We start from the raw sequence: 15600 nt of genomic DNA, 5'->3' as shown, positions 1-15600 counted from the left end.
GTTCTGGAGCGAGATAGCTTGAGGGGTTGAAATCTACAGAAGACCTTGATCACGCCGGGGTCAGAACAAGCACACATTTGTAGCTAGCACAGCTCTGATCCGGGTTGCATGCAGGGGCCGTTGGTCTGTGACATCCCCTAACTGGTTTGTCTCGGAATGGTTTATGCTGGTCGGCAAAACTGGCTCATGACCAAGATGCATCATGCCAAAGCACTTTGGGATTTGGTCTCAGTTTTAGCTGGAGGTGGACAAGCACCCACCTACTCTCACAGCTGCAGGGGAACGAGGAAAGCATCGGGAGCATGTGAAGGCCAAACTCCCCCATCATGCATTTGCTGTGTATTCAGACACACACCAGCTAGGTGCCCGCTTTGGGGCTTCCTCTTGTTCTGCTGTTAAAGGTGGAGCCAACCGAACTACTGCCGTTTCACCTCAGGACCCAGCCGCCTCGGGTCTCAGACCAAGATGTAACAAAGCTGTAATAGTTACCGCCTGGAGGCGTCTGTATCTTTTGATGGTTAAATCATAACTTATTTATGTAATTTTTAACGAACTTTGACAGATTCTTCATTTCCTAATGAGCTGATTAAAAATGACCTTTTGTATATTGCTGTTCTGCAGTTCAGTTTGGGGTCAGTTTCTGGAGTGCTTTACAAACCAGCTAGCGCTGGAGAATCACTTGTTAAATTTGCTAAGCTCGGTCTGCAGAGTTCTGGACTAGATTGCTAGAGTTAAATATATTTGAGTGTTTTCAATTGCGGGGGGGGGGTTGCACTCAAGAGGCTTGCAATGTGATACAAAAGTTTGATAATCTCTGCTCTGCACAGACAGGAACTGCTTCCTTTCCTCTCAAAGCCACCTTGGGACAGGGGAGGAAGGGGGCAGCCCCCTATGGAACGACTAGCTGACAAGCAACTGTTTCTAAATAAGTCAGGGCATGAGCAGCTGAGCTAAAACTAGCCACAGGTGCCTGAGTAACCCTGGGCAGTGGTTCACACCCAGCTCCAAGGCAGGAAGCTGACTGAATTCAATACAGTCCAGGGCTGGCACTTTCAGGACATGCTCCACATGTGACTGCCCCAACCATGATGCTTCAGACAAAACAGGAAATGAAAATGCAAAGCAAGGGCTGGGGAAGCTGGGCTGGGATCCTCGGAAGTAACTTTTGGTCTGGCTCGTGTGTGTTCTGCTCTAGAACCATTGGCCTTCAGCCTCACACGAACACCTAGGGGACTTGTCTTTGGCAGTCGTCTGCTCAACAAAATAGGAGCAGGCGCCGGGTGGTCCGGTTCATAGGTCCCTTGTAAAACGGTCTTGTACTTGTTCTGGCCTGTCTTCCAGCTGTGATTACTGGGACTACACCTTTACTACTTTCAAACCATAGGTCACCTCTTTCCTGTCAGCAGGGGTCCGCTAGGTTGTTCAATAATCCTTGCTAACCATCATGCTGTGAAATGAAGTCTTAAATGTCCAGCTGCAGACTCATTTGTTGGCTCTGACAGGAATCTGCCCCCTTCCTTTCAGCCTATTGCTCCATGTGGAGTAGCCTGTTGTGAACGGTTCCACCAGGCTGTTACCTTCTCTGGAGTTAGATTCCTCCTAAGTGCCTCACTTCTACCGTGCTGGCTACGGTAAATTACCCAGCTGCTTGGGGTGAGGGCAGATGGAGATTTAAAAAAAAATACATCTGTCAGTTAACCTATTCCCCCTCAACTTAGAATCATAGACTGTCAGGGTTGGAAGAGACCTCAGGAGGTATCTAGTCCAACCTCTGCTCAAAGCAGGACCAATTCTCAATAAATCATCCCAGCCAGGGCTTTGTCAAGCCAGGCCTTAAATACCTCTAAGGAAGGAGATTCCACCACTTTCCTAGGTAACCCATTCCAGTGCTTCACCACCCTCCTAGTGAAATTTATTTCCCTAATATCCAACCTAAACCTCCCCCACTGCAACTTGAGACCATTACTCCTTGTTCTGTCATCTGCTACCACTGAGAACAGTCTAGATCCATCCTCTTTGGACCCCCCTTTCAGGTAGCTGAAAGCAGCTATCAAATCCCCCCTCATTCTTCTCTTCTGCAGACTAAACAATCCCAGTTCTCAGCCTCTCCTCATAAGTCATGTGCTCCAGCCCCCTATCATTTTTGTTGCCCTCCGTTGGACTCTAATTTTTCCACATCCTTCTTGTCCAGTTTTGGGCCCCACACTACTCCAGATGAGGCCTCACCAATGTCAAATACAGGGGAATGATCATGTCCCTCAATCTGCTGGCAATGCCCCTATACAGCCCAAAATGCCATTAGCCTTCTTGGCAACAAGGGAACACTGTCAACTCATATCCAGCTTCTCATCCACTGTAACCCCTAGGTCGTTTTCTGCAGAACTGCTGCCTAGCCACTCGCTCCCTAGTCTGTAGCAGTGCATGGGATTCTTCTGTCCTAAGTGCAGGACTCTTCACTTGTCCTTGTTGAACCTCATCAGATTTTTTTGGCCCAACCCTCAAATTTGCCTAGGTCCCTCTGTATCCTATCCCTACCCTCCAGCGTATCTACCATTCCTCCCAGTTTAGTGTCATCTGCAAACATGCTGAGTGCAGTCCACGCCGTCCTCCAGATCATTAATGAAGATATTGAACAAAACCAACCACAGGACTGGCCCTTGGGGCACTCCGCTTGATACTGGCTGCCAACTAGACATGGAGCCATTGTCTGTTTGGTCCCTTTGTCTTACCCACTTGGAATGCTGTGGAGTGTAAGTGTACAGCCCACAACAGTAACTTCTCTGATGACCACCAGCATTCCAGGGGAAGAAACTCTCTCCAGAGCAATTGCTGTAAGAGCCCATCCAGCCCCCCTCTGCAGACAGAGAGGCAGGTTTGTATATGAACAACTTTATTTAGGTATGTTGGGTGCCAGCAGGCATCATGGGGGGGGAGAGGTGTGCGAGGAACAGCGTTGGGCTGATATAACACATGCTAGATTGCAGACAGCGCCTCTGGCTGGTCAATGGGGCTTACACCAGAACCCTGCCCCGAGCTGCTGCTCCTGCTAGCTCCAAGTCAGGCTGAGGAACATGGACGGGGTCAGGCAAGAGAATAGGCAGCTGTCCTTAACACAGTCATTCCCTTTTTCCATGCACCACCTGCAGTCTGATACTGTCCAACAAGAACACAGTACAGCTTCTTTTCCAATGGAACAGGCTCTTCATTGTTAGCAGCTATCCCTCAGCAATGGGCTGTTACAGGTTCTCTTACTTCAAACCACTGTTACTTTGTTCTTAGAAGGACTGGGATTAGTAGGAAGCTAAACAGCAGCCCAGTTTCCCACTGTTCGTTTGCAGGGGAAATGAATTTGGTAGTGGGGAGGGAAGGGAAAATCATGGAGCCTTTGCAACACCTGCTGTAGTGGTTAAGCCTTTATAGTACCTGCTACTGCTTGAATTGTGCTCTGGGTACCTAACGTGCACTGCCCACCGGGTAGCTGACCTCCCTGCCTTGTCCAGGTGCGAAGCCGGCACTGTGCACAAGACAGGGCACTGAATGGAAGTATGTTCCCAAACTGCCCTCTCCCCATGGGGACTGTTGCATCCCATTGCTTTCTCCAACCACATCTGGCAGCTTTTGCCAAAGCCAGAGGCCTCTTCTGGTGCTTTGCAGCTTAAGTAGGTTAGTTCTGGGCCCAGGTGCAGCCTGCATGGCTGAATCTGCTGCCACTTTCGAAAATGAATGTGCTGCAAGTCATGCAAACAAATGGATGCGGGCCAAGGATTTGCCTACATGCAAATTAGTCTGGGGTCTAAATCCTCATTTCCCTTTTCTCTTCACCAGCAACTGCCAACCACTGAAGCTGTAAGAAGTGTGTAGCATTTGCTAGAAGTGGTGATCAAAACATGAGCAGCTAAGACCCGTGGGAATGATATAAGCTGATTTCTTCCTTGTGTGGCTGGAAAAGCCACAGTAATTTCTTAGGCTCATTTCCGATGATGCAGCAAAGATTTTAAACTCATGTTTAGCTCTCTGGAGAGGCAGTAGATTGGCAAAGGGGGCAGGCTCCATGGGTGGCACTAACTGCTTTCAGCTGAGGGGGACCCTCCTCCAGCTCCTTGGCCTATTCCAAAGCAACCATTTAAATCCCATTTAGGGAGTGTGCCAACCTTCAAGAGGCAAGGCTAGTTAGCCAGAGTTGCAAGGGAAGGAGACTGGTACAGCTCAGAGGTGAATTAAGAACAAATCGACATCCACCTGGTGCAGGCAGGCTTGAGTGGGGAGTGTATTGATGGGCTATGGAAAGGGAATCAATAAGCAACTGATGTACAAGGCTGTGAAAAGATGATCATACTAACCCCTGTGCTACAGTTATAACCTAGGTCACTTTTACCTTGGTGGAGGGGGGAAGCAGGGGAAGGACTTTATCAGCTGACTAGGAGAATAGGCCCTCATTGCAGAGCTCTCTCTCTCCTGCTGTCTGCTTTAGGCTATGTTGCTTCTATAACAAACTACAGCGTAGCTGCAGCCTACACAGCTCCTACTAACATTTTATAGACTACTGCCCACTGTCCCCCTGCTACTGCTAAATCACCTGACCTCTGAGTGAGACCTTCCATAGAAAATTCTCTGTAGTCCATCTGCTGCTAGCCTGTAACTCCTAATGTCACCAAAGTCTCACTCCAAAATGAAATTGCATCTTGCCACCCCCCGGGGTTTCTCTAGCAGGAGATTTTGCTAAGGCCAGGAGCCTGAACATCTCACCACTGGACAGTAAGCACTAATTGGTGTTAATGAGGCATAGTGGCAGGCTGTCCATTAAGGCATTATCAGTTTACACCAGTGAGGACCATGTGTTGCAACAGGAGGCCCTGATCTTACTTGATTCAACACCCCAGCTTCATTACGGTCTGGCTCAGGCATACTGGGCCTCTGCATTTTTAAAAGGTGGTACTAATGGCACTAGCTGCACTGTTTCTGGTGCAGTATATCAGATTAAATCAGTGGTGCAGGAGTACTGCCATGGAAAGGTCCTATCTTGCACCCCTTCCTGTCTATCTTCACTGTTCTTAAATGGGTGTCAAATCTGCTCTTGTTTTGCCCTGACTGGATTTTAAGACACTTGAAAGCAGCTGCAGTCTCACCCAGTTGTATTCAAGAGCGTAGCACTGCCAGCCTTGCTCGTTTTAGTGGGGGTGGAAGGTGAGACTGACTCCCACTCATGTTCTTGCTGGTGTAAACAGACAATGCCCTGCCAAAAGCACTCGGAGAGGCACCGGGATTCAGCTGAGAGCAGCCTCCTCCTGGAATTTATTCCTAGGCAGGCTAATTCTCTCTCTCTCTCCCAACACACAGTATCACTCCACTGCAGAGCTGCCGTGACCAGATTCTGTTCTGCACACGCAGAAGTTGTCCTGGAGCCTGTCAGTACCACAGCTGCAGGCATGATGCAGCACAGGGATATTAACAGGGGAGGGGTAGCTTGTGAAGCAAAAGTTCATGTAGGAATTACTGCCATTTACAGCTTCCTTTTCAAGCCCCAAAGCAGGGATTTACCACAGGCATGTTACTTTAAAAAACACAAAACACTATGCAAACTGTCTTCTAACTGCGCAGGCTTTAACACTTTTTTCCCTTTAATGATAAGCACAACAGCTGTATTTGCATCTTCGCATGTCTGATGGAGGCAGCTGGCTGTTATAGTATAAAGCTAACTGCATATTCTAAATCCAGGGATTGAATCTCCAGCTATCCATGTAGTATCTAAAATAAAAACAGGTGGTTTAAAAAAAAAAAAAAAAAAAGTTTTGGAAGGCTCCACACTCCCTCCATGCCCCTAGAGGTGCAAATCTGTTAGGCGATAGGAAAAGCTCTGGGTTTCCCCAGGATGATTTCCTCCTACTTCAATCTAGTTATTTTTGAAGACCGAGACTTAGCTCTACATAGAGATACGATTACTACCCTGACTCCACAACTCTGGTGAGTTCTCCTTTAATACTTAAGTGGCTAAACCAGGCAAAATATTTGGATCTCAGCAGCAACCTCATTTAAAAACCAAAAACACTGAGACATAAAAAGCACCAGCTGCTTCCTCCCAACAGAACACGCCCCCAGAGCAGGTCCGTGGCCTTACAGCCGCGGTAGCAGTGTCATGGCAGAAGGGTTAGCCTGGTGTAACACTCCAGTGCAATGAAGAACTAGTGCTCAGGAACCCGCTGATAATGCCAGCGTACTAAGTTTATTGTCCTCTCATTTGGTGCATTCCTAGAGAACGCTGACTCGCTAACCGTAACCAAGGAGCATTGCGGGATTGAGTAGCTGGCTACTATGCTAAGCATGCGTGCTGTAAACATTAGTGTTCGCATTAAACAATGGAAAATTCAGTACAAGGGTGTTGGAAGGAGAGGGGCAGCCGCTGCCCCTGGAACCAGCAGCCCTGTTAGTAACTTAGATATTAAACATTTCAATAAATAAAATAATTCAAAAGTTACAATGTGCTTTTTCGCCCAAGGACGGATCAAATGGAAGAGGTTTTGTCTGGCTGAAAATGGATGGTTCCTTGACCCTGCTCTGGGAGAAAGGGGGAAATGCAGCCTCCTCTCTTACGGCTCTGTAAACCTCTCCAAACAAAATCAGAGCAAAACACACCAGTGCCTTTGTACCCACCCTGGGCACCTGCTTCCCAAGGAGGAAGAATGTCAGCGAACAAGAGCCTAAGATCATAACCGTCTACTACAATCAGAGCGGCGGAGGGGTGGTTGTGACCTACACCATGCAATACAAACTAAGTCCTATCAGCAGTTGCTCCAGCTGTGCAGTCATGGTCCATAGCACGCACGCATGCACACACACACGCACACACCAAAAAATGGGGGGGTTGTAACTTCTCCTAATGTGTTTTTTCTGTATAAAAATATATTAAAAAAAAAAAAACAAAAAAAAAAAGCTGAACTGGCCAGTGAGAGAGACACTGCTGGGCAGCCCCGCAGGGTGAAGCAGCCAGTGCTGTGGAGTGCCGGAGGGTAAGGACATGCCAGGGTTTGGAGTCTTCGGCTACGTGACAACAACCTGACTGGTTGCCTTGCAGTGGTCTGATCCCTTCTGTCCAGCTGTTCCATCTCTAAGCCATCCCCTTTCTCTAGAGTGACAGACGTGGCTGCGAGAGGAGTGAAGGTAAAAGGAATGGGGCCGACCGGAGAAATGGGGCCTGGTTATTTTTCCTCCTACAGTTTAAAATAAAAAAAAAAAAAAAAAAAAAAAAGTGATCTAATCCTTCTCCTCTTTGCTCCATTACATTCCGGGGCCATGCTCTGCACACGCACACGCACACGCACACACGCAGCTCCTCCAGACACTCGGACTGCAGGACGGGTCCCAGGGCTAGAAGGTTTTCCGGTGGATGGCACGGGTTCCATCTTCCTCGTATTCCTTCTTTGAAACCCACATTTTCTTAAAGGTGTCCAACGAGGCCAGAATAGACCCACTGGGGGAGAACGAGGGAGTGTGTTAGCAGAGCGGGACAAGCCAGTGGTTCTCAGTGCGAGTCTTGTTCCCTCAGGTGTTATCTGGACTGAGGTGGCACCTTCAGGCTGCTGCCAGGGGCCAGAACCCCAGGGTGCTAACCCCTGTGCAAACAGAGGGAGAGTTCCTGCCCAACAGACCTTACAAACCAAATCCCCATTAGCTTCAGGCCCAGGCTGGTTATGCTGAGCTTTCAGCCGCCATCACCCATGCTTTGTCCATGGGGGACCTGACACTGCACCAACAGCCAGCAAGTTGCAAAACACAGGCGTTGCCAGCAAAGTGGATTTTCTTATTTCACCACCACCTTAAATAGGCACGGTCAGATAGGAGCCTACAGTGCCGATTCCCTTCTCACTTACTGATCTAAATCAGCAGTAACTCCACTGAAGTAACGGTATCAATGAGGGGAATCCGGCCCCAAACTCTACCATCCAAGGGCCTGCTCCCACTGACCGGGAGGGTGCAGGATGAGATGAGAATGGGAGGACAAGAGGAGACCACTGGGTACAGCAACAGGATAACATGGTTAGCAGTGTTTCCTTGGCAGAGGCTGCACTTATGACTGGGCAGAGTCCAGCACGGCTTTATGATGGAACAGACCATGCCGAGGATTAGGGACGAGACCAGAACCCTGCTCGCAACAAACATGACCAATCTGGTCGGGGCTACCCTGGGTCTAACTGTGGTAGGGGCAGGGCTCAGGGTTGAGCTACACCGTTAAAGCCAGGCTTGGAGGCCAAAGGGCTTTACGGGGTTGCTGTGCAGTACGTACCCAATCCACGTGGAATATAATCTCTCCTGAGGAGCAGATATCTGAAAGGAGAGGCAGGGAACTCAGATTAATATTGTCCCCAGGATACAAGCTGCTCCCCAGTTACACCCTCCTCCCCCAAGTCACTCCCATCCAGTAGACACATGCATTGGGACTGCTTCTGCCTTCAAGCTACACTGCCAGGGGACGACCATGGTCATGGTCAGAGATCCTGAAGGTGGGCTGCATTGCCAGCAGAATGCCCCTCTCCAGAACCCAAATGGGTTTCAGTTCTAAGAGTAGCCACCACAGGGGTGCCTGGGCTGTTCCAGAAAAGTTGGAGTTGGTTTGAAGGGCAGGGCAGCGGCCACCTCAGCCTAGTGTCTCCTAGGGACTGAAGACTGCTGAACCTAGCCAGTCCACCGCAGGGGAAAGGCAGGCCAGGAAGCCTTGAGAGGCAAGCACTCCTACCCTTATTTTGACGTCCTTGGGTGCTAGTTTCTTCACTTCGCTCAAGAGCCTGTCTCCAAAGCCTGCACAGAAAAGGAAAACTTGCTTTAATTTGGGCCCTTGAGCATGGACCCCGACCAGTTTTTGCAGATGCAGCGACGCTCTGCGCAAAATACTGCGGGGTGACAGCCCTACCTGACCATTAAGCTCATGCCTGCAAAGTCCCTTCCCAGAGTCCTGAGCAGGCTCGGGGAGCCCACAGAGCATAACCGGAAAGAAGATCCTGATACAGTGGATGTAGGGGCTTCGTATAATTTACAGAGCTGACCCACTCTGTATTTTTACAGCATCTAGCACACTGGGCCCAGATCTTGGTTGGTCCCTAAGCACCAACCAAGATTCGTGCTAATAATAACTGGATTCACCCTCCTAGCCAACCTGCTCCCTCCAAAGATAACCATTCCTGGTCGGGATCGGCAGAAAGGCTTTATCTGGACAAATGAGAAGACAAGCTGTCCCTGAGGAGAAAGGAGAAGTCTCAGAAGAGCTTGGTAGGCTTGGCCTCCTGTTTCTATCTGGCTGAGTCTCCCAACTACAAAGCTCAAAGAAGGGTGGGTAGGTGCACCCTTCTCCCCTCAACTCCTGTCCCTCCAGTGCTACCAGATGGGGGTGGAAGACCAGGAAGCGGGTCCTGGAGAGTTTCATCTTCTCACCAGAAGGGTGGACTCACGCCGTGGTGCAGAGCAGCCCTGCCACATAGTGGAAAGAGTGAGCCCCATGAGCCTGTCTGAGTCCCAATGACAGCAGAGTGGGGGAAAGGCAAGCCTGTCTGTCACTCATTTCACTGCAAAGCATGCTGGGAAGTGGAAGGAGTCTGTTGCCTTTGTAACACAGACTCTGCTTCTGAGGGACTTGCAGGGAGGCTTGCACTGAGGAAGTGGTTGTGGGTGACCCCTGGGAAGCACAGATCAGGAGGGCCTAGGAAAGAGTCATCTTCATGAGTAGTGTTTGTACCTTGACTCCTGCTGCAGTGTCAGAGTTCTTGGGATTTCTGTTACAACTAGAAACTGGTTGTTCCATTAGCTCCATCTCAGAGTGTAACACACGCCCTGGCTTTAAGAACAACCTCTCCCTCTACATCCTTCTCTTATGGCCCCCATTCTGAGGTGGGCAGGGACATCCAGATGGGGATGTAGCTACCATCACTCCACATGCTCAGCTCATGCCTGAGGGGATTTCGACAGCCCTGCCACTAAAGCAGAGATCTAAGGGAACTTCAGGACGTGCACCAGCCTTCTACGGATTTAATAGAGAACCTGCCCTAAAACGGTGCAACGGAAGAGCAGAAAGAGCCTGGCTGTCCAGTCCTTTCTTAGACAAAATGATGATGGGAGAAGGGGAAGGACAAGAGAGCAAGGGGAGAGCATCAGTGACATATGTGGGAGCCGGATGCCTTTAAGAAGTCTCTACTTCAGTCTACAGAAGCTTGAGAGGCGATTCCAAGCAGGGGAGGGATTATCTAGGGGGACACGGGGGGATGACTAGGAGTAATGGGATGACACTGGATGTCAATAGTTCTGGAGAAAAGAATAAAGTCGCAGGCTGTGGCATCATCTTCCCAGGGAAGTGGTGGAGTCCTCATTGCTAAGCTAGACAAAGCCTCACTCCTGCCCTGACCATTTGAGAGCAGCTGGAAGATCTAACGGGGCTTTCCTAGGATTCCATGACCTCACCCCTCACTCCACCCCCAGTAGTGTGCAGGGCATCCTGCCCAGGTGGAAGGCAAAGAGACCTTTGAAGAGCGTGGAGCCCCCAGACAGCACAATGTTGGAGAAGAGTGTTCGCCGCAGGTCCATGTCCGATTTCTGAACCGCGAACACCAACACCTCGTGCAGCCCCTCACACTCTTCTCCAATCAGGTCAGGCCGGAACAGTAACTCGGGGGCTCGGAAACGGGCAGGGCCGATCTGCAAACAACACGAGGGAACAGGTTAGCTTCCAGTGCGGCACAAGCAGCAGCATGGCCTATGCCTGTATAGCAGAGACACTTAACCTTTCAAAGACTGAAACATCAGTGAGTTATAAAAGAGTCTCTCTGGCCTACCAGGTGCTTGTATGACACCATTAACATCCTGATGAGGAACAAAGGCTGATGGGCTGCTCCCTTTAACACACAATAACTCATGTAGCTTCACAGAGCCGAAGATTTCAAAGATCTCATGAACATGAAGCAAGCCTCAACATGCCACCACAGTACTAAGTCAATTATTACCCCCACTTTATGGATGGGGAGAGGTGGAACTGAGGAAGCAACTTGCTCCTAGCCCCACAGCAAATGAGCAACAGAGCTTGGAACAGAACTGAAGACCTCCTAATTCCAAGTCTGGTGTGCTAGGGCAAAACAACACATACTTTCTCTCCTTCAGCCTTCACTTGGAAGGTTTCACCTTTAGGTTTCTTTCTAAGTCATTCTTCAAATGATTGTTTCTGTGCTGCTAGAGAAGATAAACCCGCATCTACAGGTTGCTGCTGGATTTGCAGTAAGCTGAGACCCATTCATCCTGTCCCTGATCCTGCATCAGAACCTGCAAGTGCAGACCCCTGGACTTGAGGTCTCTGGTGTCACAGGAACAGCACGTGTTTCTGGATCACTGCGATTTCAATGAGTTACGGGTGCACAGCGATCCTCAGGGGGAAGCTATATTTATCAGAAACCGTTTATCAATTGGTTCAATAAGTGTAGGTCTTTAGAAAGGAATAGATAAGGAACTATTCTAACCTTTTTACAAGAGAAATCCTGTCCCCACTGCAGCTACATTTTAGCAAGAGATTCTACCAAGACGTCCCAGCCCTGAGCAGTGAGAGGGCCATGACAGTCTACTAACACTGAACTTCTTATGAAAAATAACTTAATATTTGTCCTTACGCACCTCAATAGTGCTTCCATCTGGCAGGTAGTACTGGGCTTTCTCGGTCTCTAACGTCTCGTCCTTCTGTGGGTTTATTGACAGGTAACAGGCACGCTGCAAAGGGAACGCAGGCAGATGAGCAGGGCTCCGAACAAAACATTTTTCTTTGGGAAGAGAGCAATCTTCAGCAGAACCTTCTGTTCGGACAAACAAATCTTTCAGATCAATCTGAACTGAAACGTTTGTTAGTCTACTCTGAGCCACTGAGGTGTCTCATTCTGGTCCCTACTCGCTAGCTGGACTACATCTCCCATGATGCACCTAAGTCTCCTGGCAGCTTAGCCACTATAGGGCTTCATGGGGAAACAAAAACATTCTGACATTTTCAAATAGAAGTTTTGTGAACTTTTTGTTCTGAAAGAAGCTTTGCTATTTTGACTGGATCCCTGTTTGGGACACACGTTTCAGAGAGATGGAAATGCTTTCCAGGCAGCTCCACAAGCTAGTTAAGAAGGAAGCAGTGTGAAAGTCACAATGCAAAGAATAAACTATGAAAGCGTTAAGCCCAGAAATCCATTGCTACTGTCCCTGCTGACCAGGCTGAAGCAAGTTAAAAATCCTTTTTAAAATGATTCCCTCTGAAATCCTCAGTCCTTCAAAATCATGTCAGGCACCGAAAAACTCATTATTGGTTTAAATATCACGTGACAAATAATAAATTACTGTTTCTTTTTTATTCTTCCTCCTGGTTTTAATCCTTTAGGTCACACTCTGCGTGCATTTTCAAGCTTTTCTCCGCAACCAGGAGGGGTGCAAATTTTCATTTAAAAAAAAAAAAAAAAAGTAAGTGGAGATTCTCATATTTATCCCTTGTCTCCACAAGCTGAGTCTTCAAGGAAATCAAACAGTAATGCTCGTGATAAAATTGTGAGCTGGCAGCACTGCCTGCTGCCTTGGTGAAAACAAATAGCAGAAAATCACTGCAACCCCTGGTGTTTGTCGGAGAATGATGAATTCTAGCATCTCTTCAGTGAAGCAGGAAATATGAGGGGGGGCAGTGTGGGGAGGGAAAGCTCTTGCATGTGCTAACTCTGCACTCCCGCGGCCCCCACTAGTGAGGAGGTTCAGCATGCAAGTCTGGGCTCATCTCCATTTTTCTTCTGGAGCTCACCTTTCGTAAGGGTACGGTTCAGAAAGTCATCAATTTGCTGGGAGATGGTGAGCCTGATCGCTAGAGCACAGATTCCAATACAGGCGGCTTTGCGGTTTCATTTTCTAAGCGGCAGAGCACACCAAGGACTCTGGCCATTTGTACGAGCGTTTCCAAGGTGCAATATACCCCCGATTTGGACGCATGCATGTTTCTCGCTTTTCCCCATCCTATCAAGCCCAGCATCTTGCCAGGCACAGAAGCTACAGGATGTTTTCTATCCACTTTTGAAGAGCAGAAGAGAATCTTCTATATTTCTCTCTAGCCACTGAAATACCAGCCCTTCCTCCCCTGTAATCAGCACTTACAAAACAGAAACAACAGACCAACCATCTACAAGCCTCACACCTCCAGAGCTTTGTGCCTTCTGAAGTCACCAGCAACTGCAGTGACCAAGTGCAGGTGCCTCTCCCTTAGCATGCTAAGCAGCTGCACTTGGAACTGGACTCCCAAACCACAAGCACCTTTTCCATCTCCTCTCACTCTCTCTTGCTGGCAGGAGATCACAGATTGTGAAAAAACTCACTGAGACCAGGAATGTGCATCTGTCTTAATCCAACTGTACAGGCAGCAATTATGCAGTACGGGAGTTATCCACCAGATGTCAGCGACCACAGTCAGAATTTCAAGGGCTTTGGGCTCTAATCACGACAGGACTGATCCTGCAGTCTGAATGCCTGTATGTATTTATGAGCATTTCTGTGCTAGTCACTGCAACAGCTCAGCACCTAGAGAGGCAAAGCCTCCATTGAAATCCACCAATCGGAGTCCTATGTGTGTAAAACTGCTGGGCGATGTCCAAAGAGATAGCAAAGCTACTGCTAAGAATCAGTCACTCTTGTAGTTAAAATATTAATCTCCCGTCCCCCAATTCTGTCCTCTTCTTTGGCAGAAATGAGCTGCCTTCCTCCGCGTTTCTAACAGAACAGTAGCCAAGATGGCTCTGGGTTGCTTACTTCCCTGAGCGTGCATTTGTGAGAGACTTTGATGCTAATAATCACAAAATACTGGGCTCCTAAGAAGGGGTCTCTAATCTGGGTGCTGCATTTTAAATGTTATCATTGCGGATAGTGGAATAATGCAATATGGAATATTTCACACTTCTCATTGTGATCCGGCATGGATTTAACTAGTTTTTTTTCCTCAGAAGATTACTGTAGTGCAAATGGAAGGTGTCACCCTGCCAGCCTTTGGGACTGGAGTTCTGCATTTATCTGCACAACCAGTACAGCACAGGCACTGGCAATGCAAGTGTCCCCCAGGCTGACCGGTCCTGACATGAAGAGATCTTCTGTCAGAATCAGAGGGGAGTTCTGGCTCAATGGCCTATTCAGTTTTTAGGGGCCCTGCCGCCAAGACTGCCATCAAGGAGCTGGCCACTTAGGATCTGCACCCCATTTCAGAGACTCCTTGGCTCATTGCCGCAGAAATCACCCCTAGACCAATCACAGACAGCAGGGCACCTCTTTGATGGTTTTGACGATCTCGAACTCTGATGACGTGTGGAAGTCGTAGCCTTCTTTCCGCAGATAGAGGCGAAGGAAGCGGGATACATCGCGGCCAGCGATATCGATCCGCATAATGGAGTGAGGCATAGCAAACCCTTCGTAAATAGGAACTGCATGGGTAACGCCATCTCCGGAGTCCAGCACCACCCCTGTGGTTCTCCCTGTAGCGTAACTGCAACAAAGGAGGGAAAGATTGTATTTGAGAGACAGGCAGCAAATTTCACAAGTGTTACCTGGACTTTTACCTGGCCCAGCTGACGCCATGATTACACTCCAGACAAATACTAAAGCAATGAGAGAGAAACAAGTAACTGCAGAATAATTCAGCTTACTTCTGAAATGGGCATTTCTACTTTTGTTTTTGTTTTTAGTAAAGTTTTTTCAATTCTGAAGAACTCTGTTTAATTTTGGCCTTGAGGCAGGATCTGGGGTGGCTGTTTTGAAATAAGATTTTACAGAATGCAATATGGATCAAAATAAGTAGTTATAATTAATATATGTAAAGGTTGGTAAAATTAGAAAGTGAAATGCAGAAAGTAAACGACTGGAATGAAGAATACCATGTCAGAGTTAAAAAATGCATTTAACAATCCAGTGGGTTACTAATAAAAAAGGAAGGATTTGAAAAGAAACAGGATTAATCCCAGTGTCACTAGCTAATCCATTTGAAACTGAACCGCGCATAAAACACGACCATTTTCTAAAGCCTCCGTTGGTTTAATGTGGCTTGGTAAAGATCAGGACGGAAGTCCTTGCAGATGAACTCTGCAAATCTTTTTTTAAGCCAGCCAGTCACACACAGTTCCCTGCTCACCCCATCTCCCAAAATGCCACACTTGAACGCAGCTAGAGGGGCAGGAATTGTTACATCGGCCAGCTCTGGTGCCTCCCATTGCCTAGAGAGAGCTTCTGGTTGGAAGCATGATCCTGGAGCTTTTCACGGCGAGCACAATATGGCCTCAATGCAAGGCCATGGGGCGAGAGGTACTACTTTGGATACACTAGCCTTTCCCCCAACCATTGCCACCAACAACCGTCGGGCACTAATTTAGTCAAGGCACCAGCAGCCACCAGCATTTTAATCACCACAACCCACTACTGCAGGCAGACCTGGATGACATGGTGGTAAAATTACAAATGGCGGCGAGATCCTTGCCCTTGTTTACACCAGCACTCCCACAAGTGGAGCTGAACTGACACCTACTCAGTGTGGCACTCTGCCTCCTCTAGCCATGGCTGGACCAAACAGAGGTTGATCCTGCTGCC

At 48.4% G+C, this 15600-nt stretch overlaps 1 protein-coding gene across 1 annotated transcript; it reads right to left on the bottom strand.

The window, feature by feature from the left end:
• Nucleotides 1–7346: 7346 nt before the first annotated feature.
• Nucleotides 7347–14598, bottom strand: ACTR1A (actin related protein 1A). Its single transcript, XM_050960776.1, has 6 exons — nt 14290–14598; nt 11638–11730; nt 10500–10674; nt 8729–8790; nt 8279–8319; nt 7347–7465 (listed from the first exon to the last, which is right to left on the bottom strand). The coding sequence occupies exons 1-6, from the start codon at nt 14596–14598 to the stop codon at nt 7363–7365; spliced, it is 783 nt and encodes a 260-aa protein (XP_050816733.1). The 3' UTR covers nt 7347–7362.
• Nucleotides 14599–15600: the final 1002 nt, after the last annotated feature.

Source organism: Gopherus flavomarginatus, chromosome 6 (assembly GCF_025201925.1).
Source record: "Gopherus flavomarginatus isolate rGopFla2 chromosome 6, rGopFla2.mat.asm, whole genome shotgun sequence".
NCBI classification, from domain to species: Eukaryota; Metazoa; Chordata; order Testudines; family Testudinidae; genus Gopherus; species Gopherus flavomarginatus.
The sequence above is the reverse complement of the archived record's forward strand: the minus strand, read 5'-3'. Positions and strand labels throughout refer to the sequence as shown.

Bases quoted from the DNA above. Each gene is read 5' to 3' on its own strand.
- ACTR1A (XM_050960776.1), bottom strand. From the start codon at position 14,598: ATGGCGTCAGCTGGGCCAGGTAAAAGTCCAGGTAACACTTGTGAAATT. The intron at 10,675-11,637 runs GTGCGTAAGGAC...TGTTGTTTGCAG, and splicing joins CAGATGGAAGCACTATTGAG to ATCGGCCCTGCCCGTTTCCG. The intron at 8,320-8,728 runs GTAGGAGTGCTT...CTCTCCTTTCAG, and splicing joins CCAAGGACGTCAAAATAAGG to ATATCTGCTCCTCAGGAGAG.